A 27,059-nucleotide genomic window follows, 5' to 3' on the forward strand; every position below is an offset into this window, starting at 1 on the left:
TCAGTCAGTAGGACATTCCTGAAAAGGTGTCCTATTCAACAGAAGAGATTTAAGTATCTTCTGGTTAATGTGTAAAATCTTGCAAGACAAAATTAAAGACATATATCTTACTCAGTACTTGTTAACTTTTAAAATAATAAGTAGATTCAATGAGTCTATCATCAACACTATATTCTGACTGACTGTTTTCAGCACAGCAAGACAAAAATGTATTTCCCTTTACAAAAGACCTTTATGAATTTGGGTAAATCAGTGAGTCATGACATCAACAGTTCTTGTCATTTTTTCCTACTTTTTCTTGTTTGCTTTACTCTCTTACAGGTGAAACAGTGAGTATGAAACAGTGAAAGTAATGAAAATCTTGAAAAAGTAGCCTCAGTCACAAAATATTATATTCTAATGTCCACAACAGCAAAAATCAAGATTGCAATAGCTCCTATGAATAAAAGCCTTGTGGATGATGGAGTTAACTTTTTCTAAGTGCTCAGGACAAACTGTTTGTCTGGTCACAGTGGCCTTTTTCCTTCCTAAAGGACATGACCTCAAAGCAATGGTAGACATTCAAAAGGTTTTTGTGAAGAGCATGAAAAATGTATTAACTTCTCATGCAGTGTGACAACTTACCTGCTGTTATTCATTATTATATTCAGTAACAGGAATAGGGATTGCTACAGAAAAAAAACCCCAAATAGATCCTTCAGTTGAAGTTAGAGGAATACTGTTGTGTTCGATGGTTGGTTCGATTCAATTCCAGGGGGTTATATAGCCACTAACACACTGGGAGGGATAGGAATGAAAAGAAGAAAAAAAACAACACACAGCATAGAGGTAACAGATCATTTTGCAACTGACATTCTAACAGGGGGATGACATAGCCAGGCACCATCTAAAGCAACAAAACTATTTAGGGAACACTGTGCACAGAAGAAGATGTACAGAACTGGGAATGTAGATGGTGCATGTAAATAGGAACTGAGACAGAACCAGGCTTTTCTGTTATCTACCAAACTTAGATATCCATTTTTCTTAGATAAAGCAAACCAGTTAGAAAAACCCAGGATGCTCCATCCTGGCTTAAAGCAGCCCAAAGCAAAGGGGCTAGTGTCTTCAAGTTCTTCAGCTTGTTACCAGCACTGATATTAAAAAAATATTGCACAAATTTGCACAAATTTTTGAAGGCATATTTAGGTAGTTTTCTATTAATAAGGCACTATTATAACATTGCTATAGCAACCCTAGAGTTATGGTTGAGAAGGCATTTTCTAAGCCTTTCTACCCTGGTGCTTCTAACTTTTAAAGCTTTTGAAAATGCTTTAAAATGCTGACTGGTTCAGCTTAAATATTTCAAGTCTGTTGTTAACTTAATAGCAAACACTTTAGAAAAGTTTTTTTGAGGGGAAATGTCATGCTTGACGAATCAGCGTGTATAAATATTACACTTCTTGCATTAAGAGATATGTTCAGAACATGAGGCAGTATTCAATGAAAAGGAAATGAAAGACGAAACATGTTGATATGAGTAAGGCTGTAAGTTTATACAAAACTCAGTCAGTAAATTAAAAATTATGATATCCTCAACACCTGTAATGCTGCCCTGAGCAGAAAGATTAACATACTAAGCAGTGCACACATTAAATGATTAAAGTAAGCAGCATATACAGCAATACAAAGCACTAGGTAAGCACAAGTTAAGGTTATTTTGGGAAACAATTTCTCCACTTGTGTGTACAAAACCTTATGCTAAGATAGGACCGGATTTATTCTTTGGCAGAATTGCAGCAGAGATGAGAAGAAAGCCCATAAGCCTGTCATTGGGAAGCGTTCCTTTCAACAGATTGTTTCCACTCAAAAGTAACAACAGTTTTCACCTACAGATCTATATGCAGGGCCTATGGATCAGCTCTGTAGGTCGTCTTGGCCACCAAGCGAAGCAGAACTACTTTGGCTCCCTGCTATTCAAGACCTGGACTGCTCTTGAAGGAAGCTAGACCTGCGCGGAGACTTCTATTCCTCCAACTATGAAAGGACCCTCTAGGCAAGGTGGAGTACTCTAGGAAGCCCACTATTTTTCTTTTCTCTGAGTGTCGCCTGAAGACTGTGAAACAAATTGGACGTTCTCACAGCTGACGTTTTCATTTCTGGTTAAAAGAGAAAAATCAAATTTTCTCACAGAAGGCAAATGCTTCGATTTTTTTCATTTTTTGAGCCAATGCTGAATCGCGCTGTTCTGGGGACAATGAGACAATCATGACTGGAATCACAGGAATATATCTCCCTGCTCCAGAACAGGATTAAGCTATTTCCGATGGATATTTTTCTCTAACACCTTCTCAGAAATCCTCAGTGATTCCACAATCTCACAAGATAACCTGCTTTACTGTTGTACCACTCTTAGGGCTAGGATGTTTTTCTTGATGTCTAACATAAATCTCTCTTCCTGCAATTATGCTGAATTTATCTCTTGAAGATAAAGTACTATGTTCAGCAGGAGATGATGTGTGAATGATGATGTGGTGACTTGTGAAACTACATCATCACTCCTCAATGTGCTATTCTTACAGGACAGGCGGTTTCAATTTTCATTTAGTTGAAATTGATACATTCAACTGGGGGAAATAAAAAAGTCCAAATTTTCATTAAATCTAATTTGCTACTACTAATTTTTTTTTCAGTTTTACACGGGATACAATATACAATATTGTACACCATACAATACAAATATACAGTCTCCTGAAGGGTTTTTCATGGAATGTTTTCTGTTACATATAATGTAAATTAGATCTTGAAGGAAAAAATGCAATGTTTTTTTATTTTTGCATTTAAAAGCTTTTTCCCATATGTGCTGAACAGTCTACAGAAAAAGTCCCTTATAAGTAGCAGATACATACTAATAGACATTAAAGAGCAGAATATTTTCAAACATCTCTCGAAAAATTCACATTGCACAAGTTCCTTGATTCCTGCTGAACACACCTACCAAAGACACTGCTTTCATAGCATTTGTTGACAGAAAACGACAATTTCCTATTTTAGGTAAGTTAGAGATTTTACATTTCCTAAGGTTAAAGGTTCCTAAACACAGCTGTTTCTGGCATAATCAGAGAAGAAATACATATGGAAAAGACACTAACTGAAACGTTATGTTTCTTCCCTGCTAAGTGAGTAGTTTATCAAAATACCTGACTTTTTTTTCTTCAGAAAGAGATGACCACATTTAATTGGGCAAATACTTTTTGTACAGCTCTTACTTGCTGTATTTTATACCTTCGGATACTGATTAAACATGACAAACAATGGATGAGAAATGTAGAGAAGTATATACAGGCCACACTGCTCAGCTGCGGACCAAAAAAGATTTCAAACTTAGGGGACAGAAGGGGACTCAGACTAAAGTAAGTTTTTACATCAGAAGTGGTGAGTTTAATTTGCACATCAGTCCTCAAAAAAAAGAGTAACATAGGTTTGGCTGAGATACAGAGGATGTGATCAAAGGCATCGATGTAGGATGAAAGTAGGATGTAGTGATCACAATCTCATTTTTAATAAGGGTATTGAAGTTGCTATTGTTGAAGGTCTAAATTCATTCACTGTCTCAGCAGTCCAAAGGGATGATAACAGCACGCAACATAGTTAAGAAAAATAAAGAAGCTGGAACATCCCAGAAACAGAGCTACATTTCCGCATCGAGGCAACGTGGCAATTTAGTGACACCAAAAGCTGACAAAGCAGGAGAGACAGCTGACACATACTGCTGTAGAGAATCCTCGACAGTACAACAGCTCCTGGCAGGGAACTTGCATCCAGATCCAGACCTGCTGCAGCGTAATTGCAATTCCATGGAAATCAACCATTTAAACTCTGTAAACTGTGTCTGAATTGAATCTTTTGAGTTTTATACCGGTTTCAAATGAGCCTTCTCATTTTTTCCCACGATAACAACCATTGGTCTAAGTGCTACCAACAGAGTGGAAAGATGACAGTGGATAACAGCCACTTTGGGATTCTTAACAATTCTTCTGTGTTGCTCATGGAAGTGCTGAACTGGTGACAGCATCATCATTACTTTTGTTTCCTGGCTAAAATGAAAAGTGCTAGGGATTCAGCTCTCACTGTTGCCTACCAGGAGCTCCATAAAACAGTAACATGCTGTGGGTTAATTTTCCACATGGAACATTTCACACAGCTCTTTCCATAGAAAAGGAATTCTCAAAGGAAATGCAATCTATTGACTGAAAATGGTGGCTGACAACATGGTGGGTGTGTATAAACAAACTGGTTATATTTGTAAACATCTATATTAACCACTTAGTTAACACTGAATCAGAATACATTGTGTTTTCCCGCTCTTAGGATCTAGTCAGGCCTTTTTCCCTGCAAACCTGTCCATGAAATTATATGGTGTCCAAGAAGTTTTGCAAAGTCAGAGAATAGTCAGCAATTAAATTTGATAACTAGTCACTTATTGTGAAGGTTATATAGAAATATATTTGCTGTCCAAAGTGCTCATTTATCACTTATATGACACCTAGGGGACATAAGCATGCTGAAGCAGGAAAACAGCACGCTAGAGTTAAAACATTTTTGTTCCTTCCTTTTCTTCACACCTTCAAGTAAGATATATGATGTTGCTATTGAAAACCTATTCATACTTGAAACCAAGTCAGGTCTGAAACATGTTTAACATATTCTAGGTGGGGGAAAAGATAATAAGTAAATAAGGAAAGCCATTTATTTAGCAAACCCCTGCAGCTACTGTATTATTTATCCCAGTGCAAAATGTTACCAAATAAGAATTGTGACATTCCACACAGGTGTAAATGATTAATTACACACAGGACACAGAGTGTACAGCAGACTGCACAGGATGCAAAAATTTTCCCATTTTTACTAAGATTCATTTTTAACTGTCACTAAATCCACCTAAGTACAATTTCCAATTTTTTTCATACCTTTGGTTTTGGTCGTGTGTGTGTGTGTGTGAAAATATCTCTCTGTAATCACTAGTCTTATATAATTCAGGATAAAATAGGGTGAGTTACACAGGTGCACCAAGATTCCTGAAGGAATAATTGCATAAAACTATCTTTACAAAAACCAGATTTTTTTTGCATGTTTTCTGATGTTGTCTGATTGTATAATTCTGGTATTTCTGGTGAGGATTGATTCCCTGCCATTTTTTGTAGTATCTGGACTTGCTCACTGCAAGATGAGTCCATTCCACTGTAGACCACAGTCACTTCTCATCATTATACACTGCACAGCTATATTACTGTAATTCATCTCTTTCTAAATGATTTAGGTATTTTCTGCTTTGATTTCAACTGGGATACTATTACTTATCTTTGCTTATTATTTCTTACACGTTTCACACCTGTAAGTTCTGCATTTCTGAGAAATGCCTGTATTAAGAAATCCATAGTAATAAGTTAAGACTGAAATATTCCAAGCATGTGTTAAGGAAGCTTCAACTTACTGCTGTCAAAAGGCAGTGCAACTGAAAGCATGTGTTTTCTTTAAGCTTCCTAAAACATACTTAACATATAGAAATGTTTAAAAACTATGGGAACCATTTTTCTAACTATAACCATTGCTTACTATTCCAATACAATATAGTGATCAAAAAACCAGAGATGATCCCTATCCCAAATATTTGTGATCTATACAATACACAGACAACAGATTAAAAAGCAAGCGTCAGAAAACAGTAGTTCTGTAAATATCAGAATCCATGAGGTCTTCTTTCCATCGGAATTGTACATTGTGATTGATTGATTTTGTTACTGAATAATATTAACGATATACTATGAGTTTACTTGTTACTGGACAGCAAAGAATGCACAAATAATTTGAAGGCTGCAACTGTGGGAAAAGCCAAAATCAGAGTTTGCATCTGGAGAGTCCACAGAGGAGAGAAACCCAGACTGAAGCTCTAACAATACAATCTCTAAAAATGTAATACCTAATACAACGAGAGTCCAACAGTCTTCTGCGTGGATATTCTATTGTCTACTAAGAATGAGCTCAAACTGCATTCTTTCTTTTCAGAGGAACACAAAATAAACTCCTTTTTTCTGTGTGGCCATCTTCTCTGATAAAACTTAAAGACACTTTAAATCTCTCTACTCCTCTTCCAAGTTTTGCCAAAGGTTTAACAAATTATTCACAGAAAAGGGTAAATATATGCATCCATACAGTATAATCACAGAAATTTTGTTTCCTCAAGAAATCAGGCCTAAAACTGGATGAAGAAAGCACTAACAAGGAGCAGTTGTTTTATTACAGTGAGAGGTGACAAGCTGGACAAGCAGGCATTCGAATGGGAAGAACTGATCTAGAATGAAAGGTCAAGTGAGGCCATGAGGTGAGTGGCCAACCTGCCAAATGAGAACTTAAGGGGATGAAAACAGACAAATGCAAGGAAAGAGAAAAATGAGACAGAAAATCAGAGAAGAGAACAGGAAAATGGATGAGAATGTGGAGAGTAAAAAATGGCCTGTTGGGGAGAAAAGATTGACACTGTTTAACAACTAGTCCCTCTGGAGGACATCATCTCAAATTATTTGCAAGCACAAATTCATTCATCTTCATGCAAATTATGCAGGGAAAAAGAGGAGGACATCTCAGAGGAGATGTTATCCACTCAGTCCTTCCACTTCTCTGAGGAAACAGCAACTGCTCAGCCCTTCCAAGGCAAGAGAGTGAAAACTGGCTTTATATAACATTTGCAGAGGTAGACTGCCACAAAGTCAAAGTAATTCATTGCTCCTTCAAGAGCCTAAAAATTCACAGCTCCTGTGATCCACTGCAAGCTTGTTGGGGGCTGTAACAAATAGTTTGAAGAACTCTCCTGTAGAGAGTATCAGTTGTGGGAGCACAGAGGAATGATACTAGCAATGGAACCTGCGAAAAGAAAAAATCTATATATTTCAGGTGACACAAGAGATGGCAGTGACCAGAGGCTCTGGATGTCATTGGTACTCTCCAAGGTGGAGCAGAGGGAGCAAAAAAAAATGTTGCATACTGCAACTGCAAGAATGAGAAGCTGTTCAGCACAGATATTTGAATGATGTTTGAAAATAAACTTCAGTAAAAGAAGGCTCGTGCTCCAGGATTGCCTTGGGAAAGAGGTCATGGTGAGAAAAGCTACAGAGCTGTGTGACAGCTAATGGGTAACTAATAATGGATAACTGTTTGTAGCCACTGACACTATAACTAGTTTGGAAATGCTATAAAAATTGGAGTAACTTTAAAGATCAAAATTAACCTGATCTGAAGATGAAAAGGTCTGGTTTTATTTAGTAATTTATTGTGGGCTTAATGTTAGTTTAAAACCTAGAAATGCAACTGGATGATTTTAATCGTTTCCTGACATTGGCTTAATGAGGGCCAGACCATCTCATCAGCTCTGGTACTCTCCTTGCTAATAGGAGCGCCGTGGTGGTTAGTGCTGAAGAGGATGTAAAAGGCAACCCCCTCCATAACTGCCCATGCCCACCATGCTCTTCAGAACCACGACACTGGCACAAATCACATCCTGCATAACTGTGGAAAGGCAGACATCAAGAAAAGAGCACAAGGGCTACAGTTTTGTTTGCATCACCTACCCCTACAGAGATGAGACCTCCCCACTTCTCTATTGCACCTTCTCCAAAAGAAGAAATGCATAGTTTGACCTTCCCTATGACAGCAGCTGCTGAACAGTCCTCTTTTCTGGTGGTAAGAAAAGTGCATGGTATGGAGGGAAGAGGCAAGGTTGGCATCTTATTTTCAGTTGTTGAAAATAAATTAGCTCTTGCCTTTGAAAGAAAATACCAATTTTGTTTCCAGAGAACGGTTACACGAGGAGCCCGAGCAGTCTCTGAGGCTGTGCTTGATGGGAATGGGGGGAGAGGGGGGGACAAGCACCACAGCAGACAGGAGAGCGCATTAGCCGCGCTCCTCTGCTTTAAAATTAGACATATGTTTCAAAACAACCCTTCCTTCTTCTCATTTTTAAAGTTGATTATTTTCCAAGAAACTCTGAACTGACAGTACCTGGTTTTTAAATGAATTTGGCTAGAATATAGAGAGATGGAAAAGACAGCCCAGAAGACACAGGTTATTCTGTATTTCCAACTGCTGGTCTCAACAAGCCTTAACAATAAGCACCGACTAATGCTTCCAAGGACCCTGAAATGTAAGTAAGTTCTCATTTTACAGATGAGGAAACTCAGACGCAGAACAGTTCTGTGACTGCTGGGGTCAGAGTGTAGCAATCCTATCTATCTCATCTGTCAATCTCTGCTGCCCTTTCCCACAGTATATGATCTTCTCTCAAGAATTAATAACTAATATTACAACAGGCCACAAGTCTAAATTCGCTCTTTCCTTTCCCCAGACAGGGTTTATCTAACTTATTTCCCCTTCTCACTCTCCATGCTGACCTTTTCTGCTTTTCTCTTTTCTTCATTGCTGCTTTAAGCTGTGTACATGGTGGGGATAGCAGGGCTAAAATAACATGTTATACTTTACCCTGAAGGCTGCGAAAGTTGTGATCATTCTTATCTGTTTCAGCAAGGGGTTTGAAAGTCTTCCATGTCTTCTACTGTCATGAGACTTACCTTTGAGGTTAGGAGAAATGCTGTTCCTAAAGTAAAGTAGACGTCAGGAGAGAACGTTGTCTGAAAATAAGCTGCTCTAGGTAGTGACTTGGAAAACAAAGCTTTTAAATTTAATAATGATATTCTGAAACTGACCCAAATTCTGTGGAAGGTCAGCCTACAGAGGGAAGCAAAACTCTTAGATTCCAGGCAGCAAGGTAACTATTAGTGAACAGGTACACCTGAAGACTGAATAGAAATCTCCCCTTTCTAGTGGCTGGCGGAAAAGGACTATTTATTTTTTAGTTGGAAGTTCTGTTGTAATGTGGAAATGTCAGGAAAAGTGATCTGACTTGAGCACAGTGCTGAACAAAATACAAGTTTGCTTCTTTTGCTTCTTCAGATACAATCATGACAATCTCACAGCCCCTTTGCCAGGTGCTGAAGCATCCTGCAGCAAAGCTGGACAGGCATCACCCAAATCACAAGTAGGCACATTGTACATTTCTAGGGAGTGCCTTTTCCCAGAAACCTGCCAATATCTTTGCTGGATATTAAGTCCTGTGCCTGCTGCATGATTACTGCCTGCCAAAGGTTGACCTGTTCTTGAAAGTATGCTCATGTCTCCTTACAGTACAGTCCTTCCACAGTTCACTGCATTCAGCCTGGTGTGAGAAATTAATCCACAGCGTCAAGATACTAGAGACCCAAATTTCAGACTGTGGAAACCTCAGTGACAGAGTTTATCTGCAAGTTTATCTGCAAGTATGACATGAGCTGCAAACTATGTCACAAATTGGATTTGCTTTATTCCTGTTATATCTGACAACACTGATAAAATGGAGGAAGAGACAGGAAGAAAGGTGAAATATTTTTACAAGTGGTGTTCACCTGCAGGAGGCTCCACTTTCTCAGAAAAAAAAAGGATGATTTTTTTCTTTAAAGTACCTGAGCTGAAAGATTTTCATCTTGAGGGCAGACACACCAGGGTAGGTGAGCAACTCTATTTTTCAGGCCACACCTATGTTTGTAATTGAGTTTGTGATGTGACCAACATATGCCAAGGTGGTTATCTGAATGACAATCATGTGACTGGAGAGATGATTTGGGAATGTCCGAGTACAGTCTGTGTGAATATCAAAGTGCCTTAGGAAATGAGCTTCACCAGCATGTAAAAACTACAACCAATCTCAGGAACCCTCTCTTGTGGGGAGATCTGAGAGCTGGCTTGAAGGTAGATACATTCAAATGATACTACTTCCATTTTAGCATTTGTGGCTGAATAGTATAGCATACCTTCTCTCCTTGCTGTTTTGAACAGCCCAGTGGACTGACTTTGGCTAGCTGGCACCATCTGATCTGGTTTTGTTAATGAAGGTCAGGGTGGAGCTGTAGATCAGCTCTGAGGTCAAAATTCAACAGTTCTGGATCTTGCCCTCAACAGCATGAGTTTTCTGTTAATAAAGTACAAAAAGAAACAGACATAATCAATTTACCTATAATTATTCAAGAGAATGGTGCATTTATTCATCTCTGTAGGGTGGGGGTTTTTTGCATCAATGTGTAGTAAAGGACAATGCTAATGGAGATCTATATATCTGAATACTGTGGAGTGGTAGATAGGTGCTTTCTCCCACTCGTTTCTCATTTTTGGTTTTTTTCCTGGGAGCAGAACCACAGCTTATCACCTGTTAGCCCTGAACCTCAGCACAAAAGCTCTTCCTATTCTGCTGGACATTGCTTGTATGAACTGTGCTTTTCGATAGTTCAGAATGACTCCAGCAATAGCATATGAACTGCTAAGAGACAATGCAAAGAAAAGAAGTTGATTTGCATTTTAAAATTCTCTTTTATGTACGTGTCTACTTAGAACCATAGAATCATTTAGGTTGGAAAAGACCTTTAAGATCATTGAGTCCAACCGTAATCCTACTTGTTGGGTAGGATTCTGTGAAAGATAAATTTGGGAATGTAAAGACTGACTTCGCTGCTTCCTTGAGACAAGAAATCAACGAAAAATAAAGTATCATTAAAAAGATTTTTGTTTGCTTCAGGATTTTACACAATCTGAGTTACTTATCCATGATATCAAAGCTTAATAGCTATTAAGTCAATAAAATGAATCTTAATGTCACTGTATTTCTTCATTGAAAGAGGTATCGCACAAGGTTTTCAGCCAGAATTATATTAGCACCATACTATTTCAAAGTTAAGTTTGAGAAAGATAATTAAATAGAAAAAATGTACTCTGGAGAATTAAAATGCACATTGCAAAATGTCCATTATTAAATGGATATGCTTTAACCAATTCTGACTAATGGAACCATTTTGGTTCTACATCTTCTTTATCCTTCGTTTGACGCTGAGACAGGAAAGTACCGATATGTCAGCTATCTATACCAGATGTTAGAAGATATCATACGTAAAGTATCAATGGGAGTTACTAGGGGTTTTTTTAAACAATCTGGCCACCTGTTTATGTGCTGGCATTTAAACACTTAGCTTTAAATACCTGTGTCCCATTTCAACACCACATTAGATGAATCTGATTCCATTGACCAAGACGTTTCCTATCTTAACATTTCCACTAGTAGGATTAATACAGTGTACTAGCAAGAAGATTACTATTTAAAATCATGATCAAGCAAAGGCCAAAAGTTCATTCTCACACATAGTTGAAATAGGGACAAAAATAAGCAGACCTCAGGAATGATGATCTCCATTTAGCCAATTAATTAAAACAACGTAAGGTAACTTAGGAATAAGAATACCCCTGAGAGATTTTTTTCATGGCTTTCAAGATCATGGATACAGTACAAAGTAAAGTAATCTTTGATGTTAGATGAGTGGAAGCAGCTTCATTGGCATATTTTTTCTGCTGTTTTGAAGTTAGCACTATGTTCTTATTTGTTCTGGTATAGTACAGTCTCCTCTATTTTTATTTAACCAAAAAGCACTCTTTAAAAACATAGTATGTTAATATTCACATTAAATATTAGTGAGAACATAGTAAAGCAGTAGTAAAAGATAACTTAGAAATTCAAGTATGAATAGGCAATGCTATAGCTAGACCAATCCAAGCAGAGCTGGCATGAATTAAGCTTGCTTTTCCTCGTCTTTCTCACCAGTGTTGCACAGAACACAGGACCATCATTTCAGCTTAACTCCAGTTGGAAACACTAAACCACTTTAAACTTATGCTTTAACTGACACTTTCATTGTGCTAATTATATTTCAAACTTCCACCTCAAGCTCCTGCCCCTCCACACTGTGCCATCCTCAAGAATAGCACATTCAGCAATATACAAGTGTGGTCATACAACTCTCCTACCTGAAGAGATAGAGGAGGTTCATTTACATATTTATTAAACATTATAAGTAGAAGCATGCACTGCAGTGCCACGTTGCATTGTGAAGGAGGGCTCCAGTTGCAGCTGGGATTACTGCACTGGAAAACACACAACAGTCAGTCTGTTGACATACATGTGAATAAAGGTAGGGAAACGACACAGTGGGTATTCAAGACAAAAGCAACTCGAGGGATAACTGCACTCGGCAGTGCAGCTGTGCTCTGCAGGGGCACGGAGAACATCCTTGATCTCTCATTCTCTGCTGGGAGTGCAGTAGAGACAGCACACGTGGCTGGCCAGGAAGGACACTCATCCATCAGCTGCTACCCAGCCAGCCTAGCAGTAATGAGGGACTCCAGAGAGAGCCTGGTTCAGTTCTTGCTTGGAACGAGGATGTTGCTCAAAAGCGTAAAATGGAAATGCTCATTATAAAAGGAATCAAAAGCTGAAAGAAGAGTTCATTGTTGAAACCATGGGACAAGACTAAATTCAGACTGGTCTCACACCTGCTAATCATAACTTCTTTCCTATGCAAAGATTTCTGGCTGGTGATACTAAAAGAGCTACATGAAGATAGTCACATCTTGACATCACACAGATGGGGGTGATAAAAATGACTGTAACACTAAAAGCAGCTCATTTCTAAGTCTGCACCACTTCACCACTCGAATACTTCAGAGAAACCTTTCAACATGCTCAATGACAAACATAAATCCTCCACTTACCCTGCAGGACTCAATCCGTTCTTGCCCTTGAGTTCTTCCACTGTATCTCCAGGGCCTGACTTTCCATCTCAGATGGCTTTAGCTACAATTATTTAAGACTGCACCACCCAGGCTCTCTGCTTAGATGTGACTGCTCCAGCAGAGGAGGTAACACAGCAAACACGTGGAAGCTCTTCAGCCAGGGCTGTCCTCCCCTCTCAGCCCTCACCACCACCGTGGAGACCCATTCCAGACACACATTTGCTCCTGCTTGCAACTGCTATGGGAACAACTCCCACTGACCAAGGCACAAGAGAGACTGCTGGGAGTCACAACACCTACTCCTGTTGCAGAAACTGCCCAGCAAGCTCAGGAGTCCAGGCTGTGGAAGATCAGCCCTGCCCAGTTATTTGCAGTTGTGATTTATCAGGATCAGGTCCTGACCTGTCTTTCCAGTCCCTTTGTGGGAGGTTAGGGCTCCTGCAGCAGGAAACGAGTGGATAAATGCAGACAGTAACATTCCTAGTCAAAAAGCAAGATGCCACAAAGCTACTCCACAGGAGTCTTTGGTAATCCTGATCTTTATAGGCTAAAAAAGGTATTACTTCTTTATTGTAGAACAGACCATCAGCCAAGCTGGCCTTTTATCCAGTGCAGACATGATAATGGGAAGTATGTATAGGTCTCACCCTATAATTAGGGTGCATTCAGAAGTGTCACAGGCTTTCCAGGCAAGCAAATGTAAAGCACCGTGACTCATCACTAAAGGGTGTGACTGCTCTCGGATTTATAAGATTTTCTTTAAATGCTGATCTGTTCCTTCCTCTTCGATGGGATGTCAGAAACCAGAATTTGAAGAGCCTGTCGGGGCCGATGTGTCAAACTGCTGATAAGCCAGATAAAGCTGTTTGTGCCAGTTGTCACCAGCCCTGAAGGTGATGAAGGAAATCTTTTACCCACCTAACCCCAGGGAAATAGGTTAGACAGACTGAAGCAGTAAGGAGCTGTCCAGGATCCTTTTTTTTTTTAACACCCTCAGAAAGGACCAATTTACTAATGTAAACTTTAATTTTTTTAAATTTTTTTTTTTTTTTAAAAACCCCATCAATCAGCTTGTGAATAATGCCTGCCTCGGGTATGTTTCCTTCTGACCTCAACTTGGTCAAGTGAGTTTGACTTTATAATTATCTTGCCTTCTTCTGGCTGGCATGAATGAGGATATTAGCTCTATTACTACCAGCCTATTAACTTTCTGCTTTCACTCAAACTTTGGTCTTTTGGAGCCAAAGGTTTCCAATCTAAGCAGTCTATAGATAGCACTAAGATATATGCTTGTGTACATAATAGATAAACTGAGATGGTTTAGGGGTGGAATATCTCTATTTGTAACAGGGAAATGAGAGGTTTACTAGGCCTTCAACATTATTCACCTCAACAGCTACTACTTTCATAGCAGAATATCACACACTGAGAATGACAGCGCTATTTTACTATGCCCCGTGTGCAGAAAAGGGGCAGATTATCACACTGAAAGTTTTCTGAAAATGCTGGTCTGCCAGGGTTGTATCTATAGAACCAAGTTCTCCCTAACTTGTGATTTACACACTATACTGTCAAACATACACCACAAAATTGTTATATGGAGCTTATGAAGTTGCTTATAGATCTCACACTTTGCTACACGTAAAAGTCTGCTGGTATTCGCATTTTACTCTACTATAGTCAAACATTCATGATACTCTACTAAAAATCAAGTTTGTGTTAAAGCAAGCTGAAACTACTCATATATATACATATATATCAAGGGTATATTTTCAATTAACATTTCAAGGAAAAAAAATTTTCTTAATGACATTGCTTGCAGATGAATACTCACTTAAGTAATGCTTATTTATAGAGGGAAATAACCTTAGGAAGTATGTCCAGTAGACAGACCAATCCCATCTGAATTTTCTCTATTTAATTTTTCTCACTTTTCTTATGGCTTTCCAAATAAAATGAGAATTATAGAGGTTAAAAGCTGGCTAATACAAGCTGCTTTCAACAAAAAAAAGATGGATTTTTTTAAAGTACTGATACTCATTTGACATGCACAGACACTGGAATGACTACAGGAACTCCAAAGGGGCCATTATGGTTTTTTCTTGCATCAATAATCCACACACAAGGACAGAATTTACACAATAGAATACAAGGACTCCATGGGAACACTGAAATAAAAACATTTCCACGTGACTTTGTGCTTCAAAAACATGGATTTACCTGTTATGTTTTTTAAGTGCTTAATGCTAATCTGCCCATTAAAAACTAGTACCCAACTGACCATTTAGTCTTTTAGTGTGTAAAAAACAACTCTGAAATACAATGTATACCATACATTGGTAAGTAGAATTTACTATCTACTTCACAGGATTACGATGAAGATTAATTAATATCTGTAGTGTTTTAATATATGTTAAGTATTTTTCTATGGATTTGGATACAGCAGTGTTCAACACTATAAAGAACCCCGGCTAAGTAGCTAACTCCTGTGTTAAAATACAGCTGGTAAAATTCTCTTCCTGGCTTTATTCAAGCACATGCAGATTAAGAGAAAGTAAAGATATCCTGAAAACTCCCCTAAGCATCCCAAGTTCCAGGCTTCGTGACACTCTGCATTAGAGCAGTCTCAGGACTATCGCTGAGCTACAATAGACTCCAAAAAGTCATTCTTCAAACAAAAACAACTGAAGCACAGCAGTGTTCTGGCTCTTGCCTTCATCTCATTCCCCCCCCTGCCCCCATCCTTCCTCCACCATACTCCAGTGCCAGGATTTGTAAGGTGGCAATACAAAACCAACAGATGGGCTAAACTCCAGCTGACAAAGGGACCGGGAGGTGGTTTCCTTACGGCTGGTTCCTGCCCACTGCCACGCTTACCTCACTTCTTGGTCTGAGGACAAAAAAATTACCTCTGCTTTTCTTGTAAATTCCGGAGGATACAAATTAATTGAAACATAGTAGGAACATTGTTCTTTAGGGGTTTATTTTTCATTCATAAACCATAAACCCAAGTGAACCTACAGCATCACAATGTAAAAATAATCTTATTTATGATAGTGATTTTAAGTTTAAGGCACAACAGGATGAGCTGCAATTACTGACTCTGTAGCAGGCTTCCTGCACTTGCTTCTCTTAAGTTGCTACATCTCTTCCTTGCCCAAGGTTTTCACCTAATGTACTTTCCTAGCTCTCTCTGTTAAAATTGTTAATTATCTTGGAAAAATACAGGTTGGATATTTGTCCAGGATCTACCTTACAAGGAGCACTAGTTGCTACTATGACACTAATTACTAATGAAAACACAAGCTAAATTTTACCCTATCTAGTTTTAACAAAAATATTTTATTCATTTCCTGGCCCTGCAGTTTGTGCCCAGCGTCGCACAGCTAGATGCAACCAACAGGTGCTTTAACAACACAGCCTGGTATGGGAACACACACAGAACAGAAAGATGCATTGTTAGGTGGAGATATATTTAATGTCAGGAAACAATGATTTTGTGATAAAGAAGATGGAGTACACAACTGTAAACATTCAGTAGTATTTTCAACTGAGCTGCTGTTAATCATGAAAAATGTATTCTGGCCTTATTTTACCATCTGTACACCCTTAAAATGGTAGGGGCAAGGAGATCAAGCAATAATTTTTCCATCCCTCAGTTTTCTTGTGAGAAGCGAAAAATGCCTTTCACCCTAGTTCTGGTGCCAGGCATTGAGTTGTTTGCTATCACACAATTTCATGTCAGACGGAGGAGACTGAACTGTGAATTCCTAAACCTAGAAAAATATTTTCAGATGTCTGTGCAGCCTAAAGCAGCTGTTAAACCTCCGCATGCTGACAGTAACTTCATACCTGTGCTCTGATAGAACAGGGATGGAGACATAGCCAAAAAGACATTGGGCTTCTGAAAAAACATCGACCAACTTTGGGAGCAGGGCTTGTAAAAAACCAACCAACCAAACCCCCCACAAATAACAAAGGTGACTGATTGGACTAAAAAATGCAGGCCTCACCCACTCCTGAACACCCAGGACTGTTCGGACAAGTCCTGAACAAGGCCCTGCATTTCACAATACCAGCTGCGCTTGTACATTTCAGGTACCCAACAAACAGGCAGAGAAAAAGCATTCACGATGGGTACATCAGTTAAAATTACACTGATGTCAAATCACAAGGGATATGAAAAGCCAGCGAGATCGTGATGTGTAGCTTTGTAATAATGGCTATTAAAATCGGCATTTCTCCCTCTCCTTCAAACTGTACCGTACCTCTCAGCACAGTACTTTTTCTGTGGTTGACAACATAACAACATACCCAAGGAAAATACAACCTCGTAAGAAGAAAGTGTCATCCTTTGAGACCTGATGTCAAATGAATGAACATTCATTCAAATAACCATCTGTTACATCCACACGTTGCTGTAGTAAATCTGTTTTAATAAGGTACAAAAGGCTGGGAAAAAATAAAATCTAGGCTGGCTTTTCAATTAGTCTCTGTTAAATGGGCTTTCTTTATTTTCACTTTGTATCCTGAAAGCCACAGAAGCCACACAATGTGTAGTACCTGATGTGGTGTCCAACCTTGACTTACTTTCATTCTGTAGATGCATACTCTTCTAGTACCTTTTTTTTTGGACGCCTGTGTTAATTTTCACCTGAAATAAATAAAAATTTAAACACTTAACCCTGACTTTGAAAGCTCCAGCAAGCCTCATCTTGAACATCATCAACTGAAAAGAAAAAAAAAAGAAATAAAAAAAGGCTCCCAGTGCTGACTGATAGATTTTTGATATTGCCATGCTTCCCTTTTACTAATTATGCCCAGATTGCTCATCATGCCAGATACTGTTTATGCTAGGAATTTTCTACAGCATACCTCAGGGGCAAATTGCCTGTAGTGGTGATCTGGGAATTCTCTATAGCCCACTTTAACAAACAAACCTCCAGTATTCCTCCACATCACATCATTCAACTCTCTTGCCAAATCTTCAGCATACTTTTCAACTGAGGTACCCAGAGTAGGGTATTCCCTGCCACACCGATTGTTTATTCCCTCTAAAGCACAGTACCCTCTCTGACCCCTTGATCCTACACAAGCTAAGAAAGCGCAGTAGTTTTAAGTCATTAGGCTGTTGGTAATGAAAGCCCTTGAGGTAAAAGCCATCGAGGCCAAAGCCCTTGTGCTGGACAGCAACGTTAGCCTGAGATTTCATGTAAATTGCACAAACATTTACAGTAATTGTTAATTCCTTCTCTGCTGAAGTCAGTTATCCACAACCTCATTTACTTTTCACAGATAGAATAAATCTTCTTTTACAAGTGGATTTTATTGCCAGTAAGTTTAGAATATTTACGTTATTTCAATTGGCAGACTGCTTTTACCACACGACGTACTCCAGGCGTACGGCGAGAAAAGATGTTCAAGTGCATTCATGATGGACCAGAAAATAAACTAAATCTCCACCCTATAGCATCTTCCTGCGACACCTACCGCAACTACTATTGAGTATCCCCTTTCCTCTTTAAAACAGTCAGAATTTGGCATGCTGGCTGCTCGCAGAACAACTCCTAGTTCAGTTTTTAATCTGGAATACTCCTGTTAGGAGCAGTGAGGCTGCAGGGTGGCACTCCTGCTGCAGCGGGTGCAGCACTGTTTAGGACGCAGGCCCTCCTGGCACCTTGGGTCTCCTCAGCCCTGCACAGGGCTTGGCTGGCGGGACAGCCGGGGCTGCTGCTCTGCAGCTTGGGCTCCCGCGGAGGCACTATGCCAGACACGAGAGTTTCTCCAGTTCCCACACGTGAAGATGTGCCAAGAGCGGAGATTTTTCAGAGGGGAATACATGAGGGAAGCAACGGCGGGGTTAGAAACCACCGACGGTCCCATTCCTGTGTCGGCGCCGGGCTGGCCTCCGCCCTACCCTGACGCTAGGCATAAGGTGTGAGGCAGGGAACGAGGTGCGAGGCCGAGGCGACTGAGGAGGCCGGGGGTTGTGGAGGCCCCGCGGCCCCCACCGGGGCGCAGCCGTTGGTGGGCACCGGCCTGGCGAAACCCACGGTAGTGCCCGGCGGGCTGGAAGCAGGAGCCCGCCGGGACCCGGGCTCAGCCGGAGGCCGCAGCAGAGGGACAGAGGAAGGAAGGGAGGGGGAGAGAAAGGCCGCGAGCCGGACCGGGCCGAGCAGCCGTCGAGGGCCGCCCCCCCCCCCACCGCGCGCGCCGCCGCTTTGTCCTTGCCCGGCCCGGAGCGCGCGCGCCCTCGGCCGCGCCGGGAGAGCGCCTGCGCGCACCCCGGCCCGGAGGGCGGGCGCGCTCCGGCGGGCGCCAGGCGGGAGCGAGCGCCCCCTCTCCCCTCCCCCCCGCTCGCCGGGAGCTCCGCCGGCGGCGTCGCGGCGGCCGCGGGCGCGGCGGCGGGCGGGGGCGGGAGGGCCGGAGGCGGCCGGCGCCCCCTCCTCCGCCCCCGCCGGCGCGCGCCCGCCGCCCCCCGCCCCGGCCCCCCGGCCCGCCGCGGGAACCCGCGCCGCAGAGCGGGGCCCGCCAGCGCCACCCGCCGGCCGCGGGGCCGCACCGCGCCTCCCCCCGTCCCCCCCTGCTCCGGCTCTCAATGTTCCACACTGCCCGGCCACAGAGCCGCCGCCGCCGCCGTATAGCCCCCCGGCCGCCTCCGTCCCCTCCTCGGGCGCCGCGGGCCCGGCCCGGCCCCCCGCCATCCCGCCCCTCCGACCCAGCAGCGGGACAGGACGCCGGCGAAGGTAAGGGAGAGGCGGGCGAGGCGGCTGCCGCGGCGGCTGGGCGAGCGCGGTGGGGGGAGGCGGGGAGGAGGCGGGGGGGCTGGTAGAGGAGCTTTGTTCTTGTTTTCGGCGCTCGCTGCCTGGCGGCGGCCGGGGGCGCGGAGCCGGCCTGAGTTCACGCCTCACTTGGTGCACACGCACGGTGCGGTGCGGGGCCGGGCGAGCCGCCGCCGCCCGCCGAGCCCAGCCGAGCCGCGCCGCGCCGGGCTCTCCCCACAAAGCACGGCCGGGCGGCCGCCTCCAGCCCTGCCGCAGCTCCCCGCCGCGCTCCTCCTCGGCCCCCCCCGCCCCGGCCGCCGGGGCAGCCCCCTCCTCCCCCCCCCTCCCCTCCCCCGGTCGGCGGAAAAATGTCGGTCTGCCTGGCGGAGCTGCGCGGGGAGCGGCGGCGGGGAGAGCTGTGCAGAAGGTGCAGTTTGAATTATGCTTCTTCCCCCTCCGGCAGCTCTGTGGTGGCCAAATGCAGTTCTCGCTGCTGGCCATGTAAATAACCGGGGCTGCTGCTGCCCGAGTTGCGTTAGATGCATCTTGGGGTTTTTCCCTTTTTTTTAAAAAAAAAAAACAACAAACAACCACCAACAACAAAAACCCTTCGTCCCCGTCGTGTCCGTCCTCGTCCCCCCCCAGCCCTTTAAATGCACAGAGCATGTGTACATTTCCATCTGAAATCAACCCAAGTGTTATTGGCAATATATTTTCTCAGAGAGGGGGAGAGGGGGGATCTGGCGTTTGGACCCAATAAAATGCTCTGCTCCAGTGTAAATATTTACACGGTATTAGTGACTTTTTAAAAAACATTTTCAGTGAGGTCTGTTATTTACCATGTGTCATAAGTTATTAATGTTCATTGCCTAAGTACCCTGCTAAATCTGTCTCATGCCTTAGAACAAAGTCGACAATTGGCATATTGTTTAAAGTATGAAAAAAATGCAAGTGGGTTTAAAAAATTGGAAATATCTCTATTTTCAGAAGTGTAAGTATTGCTTTGTAGCTGTCAAACTGCAGCCCTTGGGGATGAGACAAAGAAGGATATTTTGGTTAATTTCTCAGTGAAACAGAGTTGTCACCGATGCAAGTGTTCTCTGGAACTTGGGGAATGGCAAGAGAGAGTCCTGCCTGTTGTATTAACTGCCTCTTTTCTTCTCCTTTCCCAAAAAAGTTCCCCACGATGTCCAGTGATAGGCAGAGGTCAGACGATGAAAGTCCAAGTACCAGCAGCGGTAGTTCAGATGCCGATCAGAGGGATCCACCTGCCCCTGAACCTGAAGAGCAAGAAGAACGAAAACCCTCTGCCACCCAGCAGAAGAAGAACACCAAACTCTCCAGCAAAACTACTGCTAAGCTATCCACTAGCGCTAAAAGGTAAAGGCGGCCGTAAGACAGTCTGTAGTGGTTTGGCACAGTGTTTTGAGTCACGGTATTTGCGTTGCACTTCTCAAGACAGAGGGGTTCTTCGTGTAAAGCTGTGTGGAAAAGAGCGAAGTACCAACTTTTCTAGCACGGGAGCCTGCCAGGCAGTGACTTCATTAATGCGAGTCTTATTGGGGTAATAATTACACAGACATATCATATGTCTTTTGGAGAGTCGTTTGAGAACTTGGTAACCTACAGGCTGGCTGGGGGGGCACCTAAATACGTTTAGTATTTGCAAAAATGCACAAGAGAGTGTCAGCTTCGGCTGCCTTTTTCAGAGTTAGGTGTCCATGCCTGATTGGTATAGGGTGGAGTCCTCCTGGTGTGTGTTTTATTACGGTCTGTAGACTGATGACAAGCAATGCTCTTTAATTAAAGAAGTCACAAAACCCCAGTGGCTTCTGTGGGCCTTATGACTAGCTTTTCATGTCAGTGCACGGAAGAGCCTTACACACCTTGAAGTAATGGGTTCATTCTGCAGTTTTTTCAGGAGAAACGTAGGCAAGTTTTCTCCCTTAGGATCTGCGGATTCAACCCATGGGGTTCTACAGGTAGCCTCTACCTTTAAATACCAAAATCTTGGGAAACCTTGTTTAGTTGTATCTGTTGCATTTTTGTTTGCATATAAGGTTACTGGCAGCCCAGCTGTCAAGGCAAACACTGATAATTTTCTGTAAGTTCAGCTGTGTGAAATAAGCAAACTTTAAATCCCTTGATTCCAGTGATCTTCAGAGATGAAACATAACTTCCCCTGGAGTTGCTTTACTTTACAAACATTTACAAATATCCTGTAGCAAGAAAAGCTGTAGAGTAGCCGGAGTAGCTTCAAGCTTTGCTTATTCAGTGTGAATACTGTAGTTCTAACTTGTAGGAACACTTTAGTAATTTTGTATTGGACTTAAATTCAGTAAATACTTTTTTTGAAATGTGTTAAAATTGCTGCAGAGTATGGCTGGGTGGCTTTGATGACTTTTGAGCTTGTTAAAGAAACCCTTTGAAATAGGACTGGCTAAAGAAAGAAAAGTTCTGGAACTACTGTGTGGGCTTTATAATTTGTTATTACTTATCTTTTTTGAAAAGCCCAAGATGCAGGCTTTCGAGACTGAGCTTTCCCCTCTTGCCTTTATTTTGCTTAATTGTTGCAAGTCTAATTCCGTACATCTTGAATAGTTCAGTGTCGGACTGAACTTATTGGTACTAGTGCAAGGGTGTGCCAGAGCAGTTTCTGTTAGCTCATATTTTAACACTTGCTATTCACATGAAATTCACAGTCCTGCTCGTATGGGTCCTCTTCTGAGGAAAAGTCTTATCTGATATTTTTAAGAGGAATTTACCAGGTGTCTTTTCAAATTACACCTCTTACGTACCTGAATAAACTGTTAAATTGACAAAAAGTTTTCAGCATTCCTCTTCTGGATCTTAACACCTTGGGAATGGTTCAAATAGAGTAAAGCTAACCAAAGAGTATTTCAAGTTATTATATCACTTTTTATCATGTAAATACAGCTACTGTGTAAGGCTGGGGGAGGAAAGGCAGCAGAAGGTGTGGAGAGAAGCAAAGTTGATCCAGGGAGATTATTCCAGTAACAGAGACAGCCTGGCAGATCTGCAAATCCACTTTTTAAACACACTGCAAAGTAGTAGGTACAATACTGCAAAAAGAGCGTGTCTGCTGCCAGCGCAGTTTGCTTCTTCAGCCTCGGTCCCAGGTCCGTAGCGCTGGTTTAAAGTCACTGTCAGATCTGCCTGTGCAGCCCCCCCCTTGCCTCATTTGCATATTAGCTTGAACAGAAAATCTCTCTGGTAAAAAGTGTTCGGATGTGAAAAAGAACGACCGTTCGGAATACTTGTGGGAAATTTCTACCCGACTCAGTTGTAAGTGTTCTGTTTACATACAGCGTGGAGCAGGAAAAAAGCTGCAAAGTTTCTCAGCTGTGGGATTTGGGTTATGCCTCTGAGAACAAAGAGGAAGCAGCCATGTTAGCATTACTGAAGGCAAAGCCAATCTTGCATTTAACTGCATGGTGGTAGAGGGCAGTGTAATTCCCTGATTTATTCTATAGACTATCTCAAATGCTTTGTGTCTGTTCTCATTTCACCAACAGAATCCAGAAGGAGCTAGCTGAAATAACCCTTGATCCTCCTCCTAACTGCAGGTATGTAACAGCTTCTTAAATTTTGGATGGTGGTAGGAGATTAATACGCTCAGGCTAACAAATGGGAAACTTAGTGTTTACGACCGGTGACTGTTAGACAAAAATTGCGTACAGCAGATTGAACAAGCATAGGGAACGTTTGATATTGAAGTTTGCTATTTTGTCTGCATGTTGGAGGCGTAGTCGTTAGTGATTGATGTACGTAGTAAAGTGTATTCAGTTTGGTTTTTGTAGCTGGTCACTGCCTTCGTGAAACATTAATTATACGAACTTCAAAATATGCTGAAGCTTTTAACTTAATGTCTGCGTGTAGTTTGAACTGGCTTTTTGAGTGCCAGGTTTATAGAGTTATCACTTCATTCTGAAGCAAAGGTAAAGAACCATATGTGATTTTTATATGCTTTCTTTTAGTATGTTGCTTAACAGTTAGGTAAGCTGAAATATTGCCTTTAAATTTCTGTGTCTGTTGGTCAAAGTTGTAGTCTCTTGGTAGAGAATGTTTTTAAGGCAGCTCCCGCCTCGGGAGACACTTCTGTTAGGTTTTAGAAAATGAAATTGTAAGCTTGGAAGATTGAGTGATTTAGTGTTACATAAAGTGATGGTAACTGGAGTGCTTGATCTGTAGGAAAGTTAAATAGTAGCATAGCTAGCTAATTTCTTTAAATCTTTTGCATGTTTTACTTTCATTTAAAGGATACATAAAAATTCTCATTAGTTGTGAGCATCCAGTGTTCAGATTTGCAGTAAAGCTACATTTGAAGTTGCTTTCATGTGATGCGTCTCAGTATCTGCAAGGTATCTTCAGATTAATAGCTCATGTGTAACAGCGAGCCTTGTACACATTTAAGAAATGCTGGAAGTGCTTTCTGATTTTATGTTGGAATTGTCTGGCTTTTTGAATAGTTGGAAAGGTTTGGTGCAGGTCTTGTGAATGCAGTAAAATGTGAGTTGTTCTCCTATCTGACTAGTCCATGAGAGCAAGGGACTAATCAGAGCTGTGTTTTACTGAATTTGTGGTAAAGGTGTCTTGCCGTGAGCACTGTGCTGTAGATTGCTTATGGCAGTCTGATGTATTTGCATGTGGGGGTCAGTGGCTCTCCCTCTTCAATAGAGGCAAGCTCTGTCAAGAGCACAAATGTCTGTTGGATTTGTTTAGGGTTTTTTGAGGGTGTGTGATTGTTTAATTATTTAGTTATTTAATAACTTACTGAGATCCAGTTCTGTGTTGATGACGCACTTTATACTCGGACTCTCAAAGGAAGCATAGTAGGAGAGAAAGTATTTAAATGAAATAGAACACCAACACTTTGCCTTATTGTTGCTAAAAAGGTAATTGTAGCGGTTTCGGGTATGGCAAGTTACAGCTTGGCTTTTAGAAGGAGAAGCCTCCCCCCTCACATTCTCCAATACCATCTGATACTTAGCTCCTTGGGAAAGCGTGTTCCTCTCGTATTAGCACAAAAGTATTGCAGGGAGTTCTTCTGAGCAGGTACTACCAGATGCCCAGGAATGCTGTTGAGAATGATGAAAACCCCCCAATGTGTCTAAAATTATTCAAGTTTCTTTCCTACAGAGCGGAGGGGAGAAGATTATTTTTTTTTTTGCCAATGAGGAAGTCAATGCTGCTGTTCCCATAAGTATTTTTAAGAGGAATGTAACCCTTTTATTCAATAGCAGCTGTATGATGAGTGCATTTTTACCTTTCGCAAAATAAAAAATATTTACAAGAGATACTGGCCTCTGTAACAGAAATTCTGGGTTTTCAGGATGAACAGTTTGAACAGAGTTTCAGTGCCCGAAGGATTACTGTTACATTGGAATTGACTTGTTAGGAGGAGCCTTTCTGGTATCAGGAGGTAAATGCAGCTGTGTGTTATGTGCAGAGCAGTTGAAGCTGGTAACATGCTTTCTTAAAGGGTGTAGTAGCACAGATTAGGCAACAGACTGACACAGCAGGCATATGACACCTCGTCATTGCTCGTCATGCAACAAGCAGCAGAATGCTACTTACTACATTTCTTGTAAAAGAAAAAGAATTTGTAAAAACCTGTTAAAAATCCTGTATAAATTGGGCGTATCCACGTGTGTTTTAGAAATAAAAAAACCTCATGTCACAAGTTCTCCCAAAGACATTTCTTCATGCAGAGTAGTTTCTCTTCCAGTTCTAGAGCACACCCTTATCATTCGCAGCCCACGTGTTGCAGGATTCACGAGAATACAACTGCCAACCAATGCTCTCGGTCATTGATAGCCCTTCTTGTTACTCGGCTACATAAGTGATAAAAAATTAGCATTTTTTTAAATATGATAATGGCACATACAAAACATTAAATGTTACTTTAACTAACAGGATACAGTACAAATATCAAAGAGTAGGTTGAACTCTCTCGTGCTGTGTTAAACACTGATGGCTGCTGCCGCTTCTCACCTGCCAGTGTAACTGCATGTGGAGTCGCTCCATCAGAGTGATCTGAAGCTAATTTAGTTACTTTAAAATGACACCGACTGGTTGGACTGTGATTCTCATGCAAAAGAGGCGTAGGTTTCATCAGCAGTTAAATTTCCCGCAGTCACATCTATTGCTGTAACATCTGTTTTTTAAAAATGCCAGAGCCCCGAGAGCGTCCTGTTCCTGGGTGTGCTGAGCAGGCCTGGGCTGCACATTAACTTCTGGTTTAGGCACTGGGATAGCAGAATGACAGGCACAGTAAAAATGTCTAAATAGCAGGTTTTTGCTCGCTTGTCTCAACAGTAGAAATTGATTTCTGATTCTGTTAATTGGACAATGAACTGTTAGAAAAATGGTGTTGTCATGCATCACGTTGTCATGTCTGTGAGCAGTGAATACAAACTGCATCTTGGGGGTACCAAGTATAAAACTTAATATCTTTATGCTGATAGCTTTAATCTTTAACATACAGTAATACTCTGAATTCCTGTGATTTCCAGAAAGATAGAATATCAAAACCAATAAAATGAGATTTGGTCTTAAGCCACTAAAGATGTTGGAGGGAAATTAAGTACTGCTTCTCCTCATATTTTTTTCCTGTCCAACAGAAGAGCCTGAAATGAGTCAGTTACTGTCCAACATATACCATGGCACTAGGACAGATAGGTAAACTGAGGACACAGGTGTCTGATCTTGGTTTTTCTTGCTTTTGCTGGCTTAACTCAAAGCTGTGCTACTTGGTGCAGTGTGCTGTATTTAATTCTTTTGTGCTTTTAATAGCATAAAGCAAAGCTAAAAAGGTCTTGGCCCTATCGCTCCTAGGCAGCTCAATTTCAAACCATGGCCAAGCACTTACATGTACTTCAAGGTATGGAAGTGTGCCAAACCCCACTGTTACACATTCTCAGGAAAATGCTGCAAAGATCTTGCATGTAATGCGTGGTAAATCTGGGCTGCAGAGATGCTCTCAAACAGGTTTGACATATCTGGAATAACTATTTTCAGTTCATGGCATAAAACTGTTTAGTCCAGAGGTCACTGCTCTGTGGTTAAGGTTATATGGAAGGCTGCTGTTCTGACCTGCCCAACTTGGAGGCTGCAGCTTAGGTGGAGCAGGGCACAGCCGGCTCCGACGCTCATTCCTGGATTTTAGGGCTGGCACAAGTGAGGCCATTCCCAGGGGTACCATGATTTATAGCAGTTTCCTTTAGCTGTTCCTGGCTGCCCTGCTGATCCACAATAGCAAGGATATGTACTCCCTGTCTTCTTTCCTCACTCCTCCTCATTTCCATTCCAAAATTAATCGTTGTTCATCTCCGTGGGAAAGCTTTTGAAGTTCAACCCAGTATTAAGTAAATTTACTAACACACATGCCAGCTTAGTTTATAGTTTACAACTCATTTTACAACAAATCCAGTTTGGTATAAACTTTGTAGGGAATGAAAGCAAACACCAAAATTGGTGTATCCACTCAGAGCGTAATTCATGTGGCTTAAAAAGAGGTGAGTTAAGATAGCGCATCTTTCCCATGCAAGTGGGAGAATTTAAGCATTTTATAGTCTGTTCTGTCAGTCGGCTTTAATC

At 41.7% G+C, this 27,059-nt stretch overlaps 2 protein-coding genes across 2 annotated transcripts in view; one reads left to right on the top strand and one right to left on the bottom strand.

Moving 5' to 3' along the window:
* The window catches only part of CWC22 (CWC22 spliceosome associated protein homolog), a 279,751-nt gene extending 260,573 nt beyond the window's left edge, over positions 1-19,178 (bottom strand). Inside the window, exon 1 of the mRNA XM_054829280.1 lies at positions 19,168-19,178. The gene's annotated coding sequence lies outside the window, so the exon portion shown is untranslated. The remainder of the gene's footprint in view (positions 1-19,167) is intronic.
* Positions 19,015-27,059, top strand: part of UBE2E3 (ubiquitin conjugating enzyme E2 E3) — a 57,776-nt gene continuing 49,731 nt past the window's right edge. Inside the window, exons 1-3 of the mRNA XM_054829283.1 lie at positions 19,015-19,421; positions 20,617-20,819; positions 22,976-23,026. Coding sequence (XP_054685258.1) covers positions 20,626-20,819; positions 22,976-23,026 — 245 coding nt within the window. The 5' untranslated portion in view covers positions 19,015-19,421; positions 20,617-20,625. The remainder of the gene's footprint in view (positions 19,422-20,616; positions 20,820-22,975; positions 23,027-27,059) is intronic.

Source organism: Grus americana, chromosome 6, assembly GCF_028858705.1.
Source record: "Grus americana isolate bGruAme1 chromosome 6, bGruAme1.mat, whole genome shotgun sequence".
Classification (NCBI taxonomy): Eukaryota; Metazoa; Chordata; class Aves; order Gruiformes; family Gruidae; genus Grus; species Grus americana.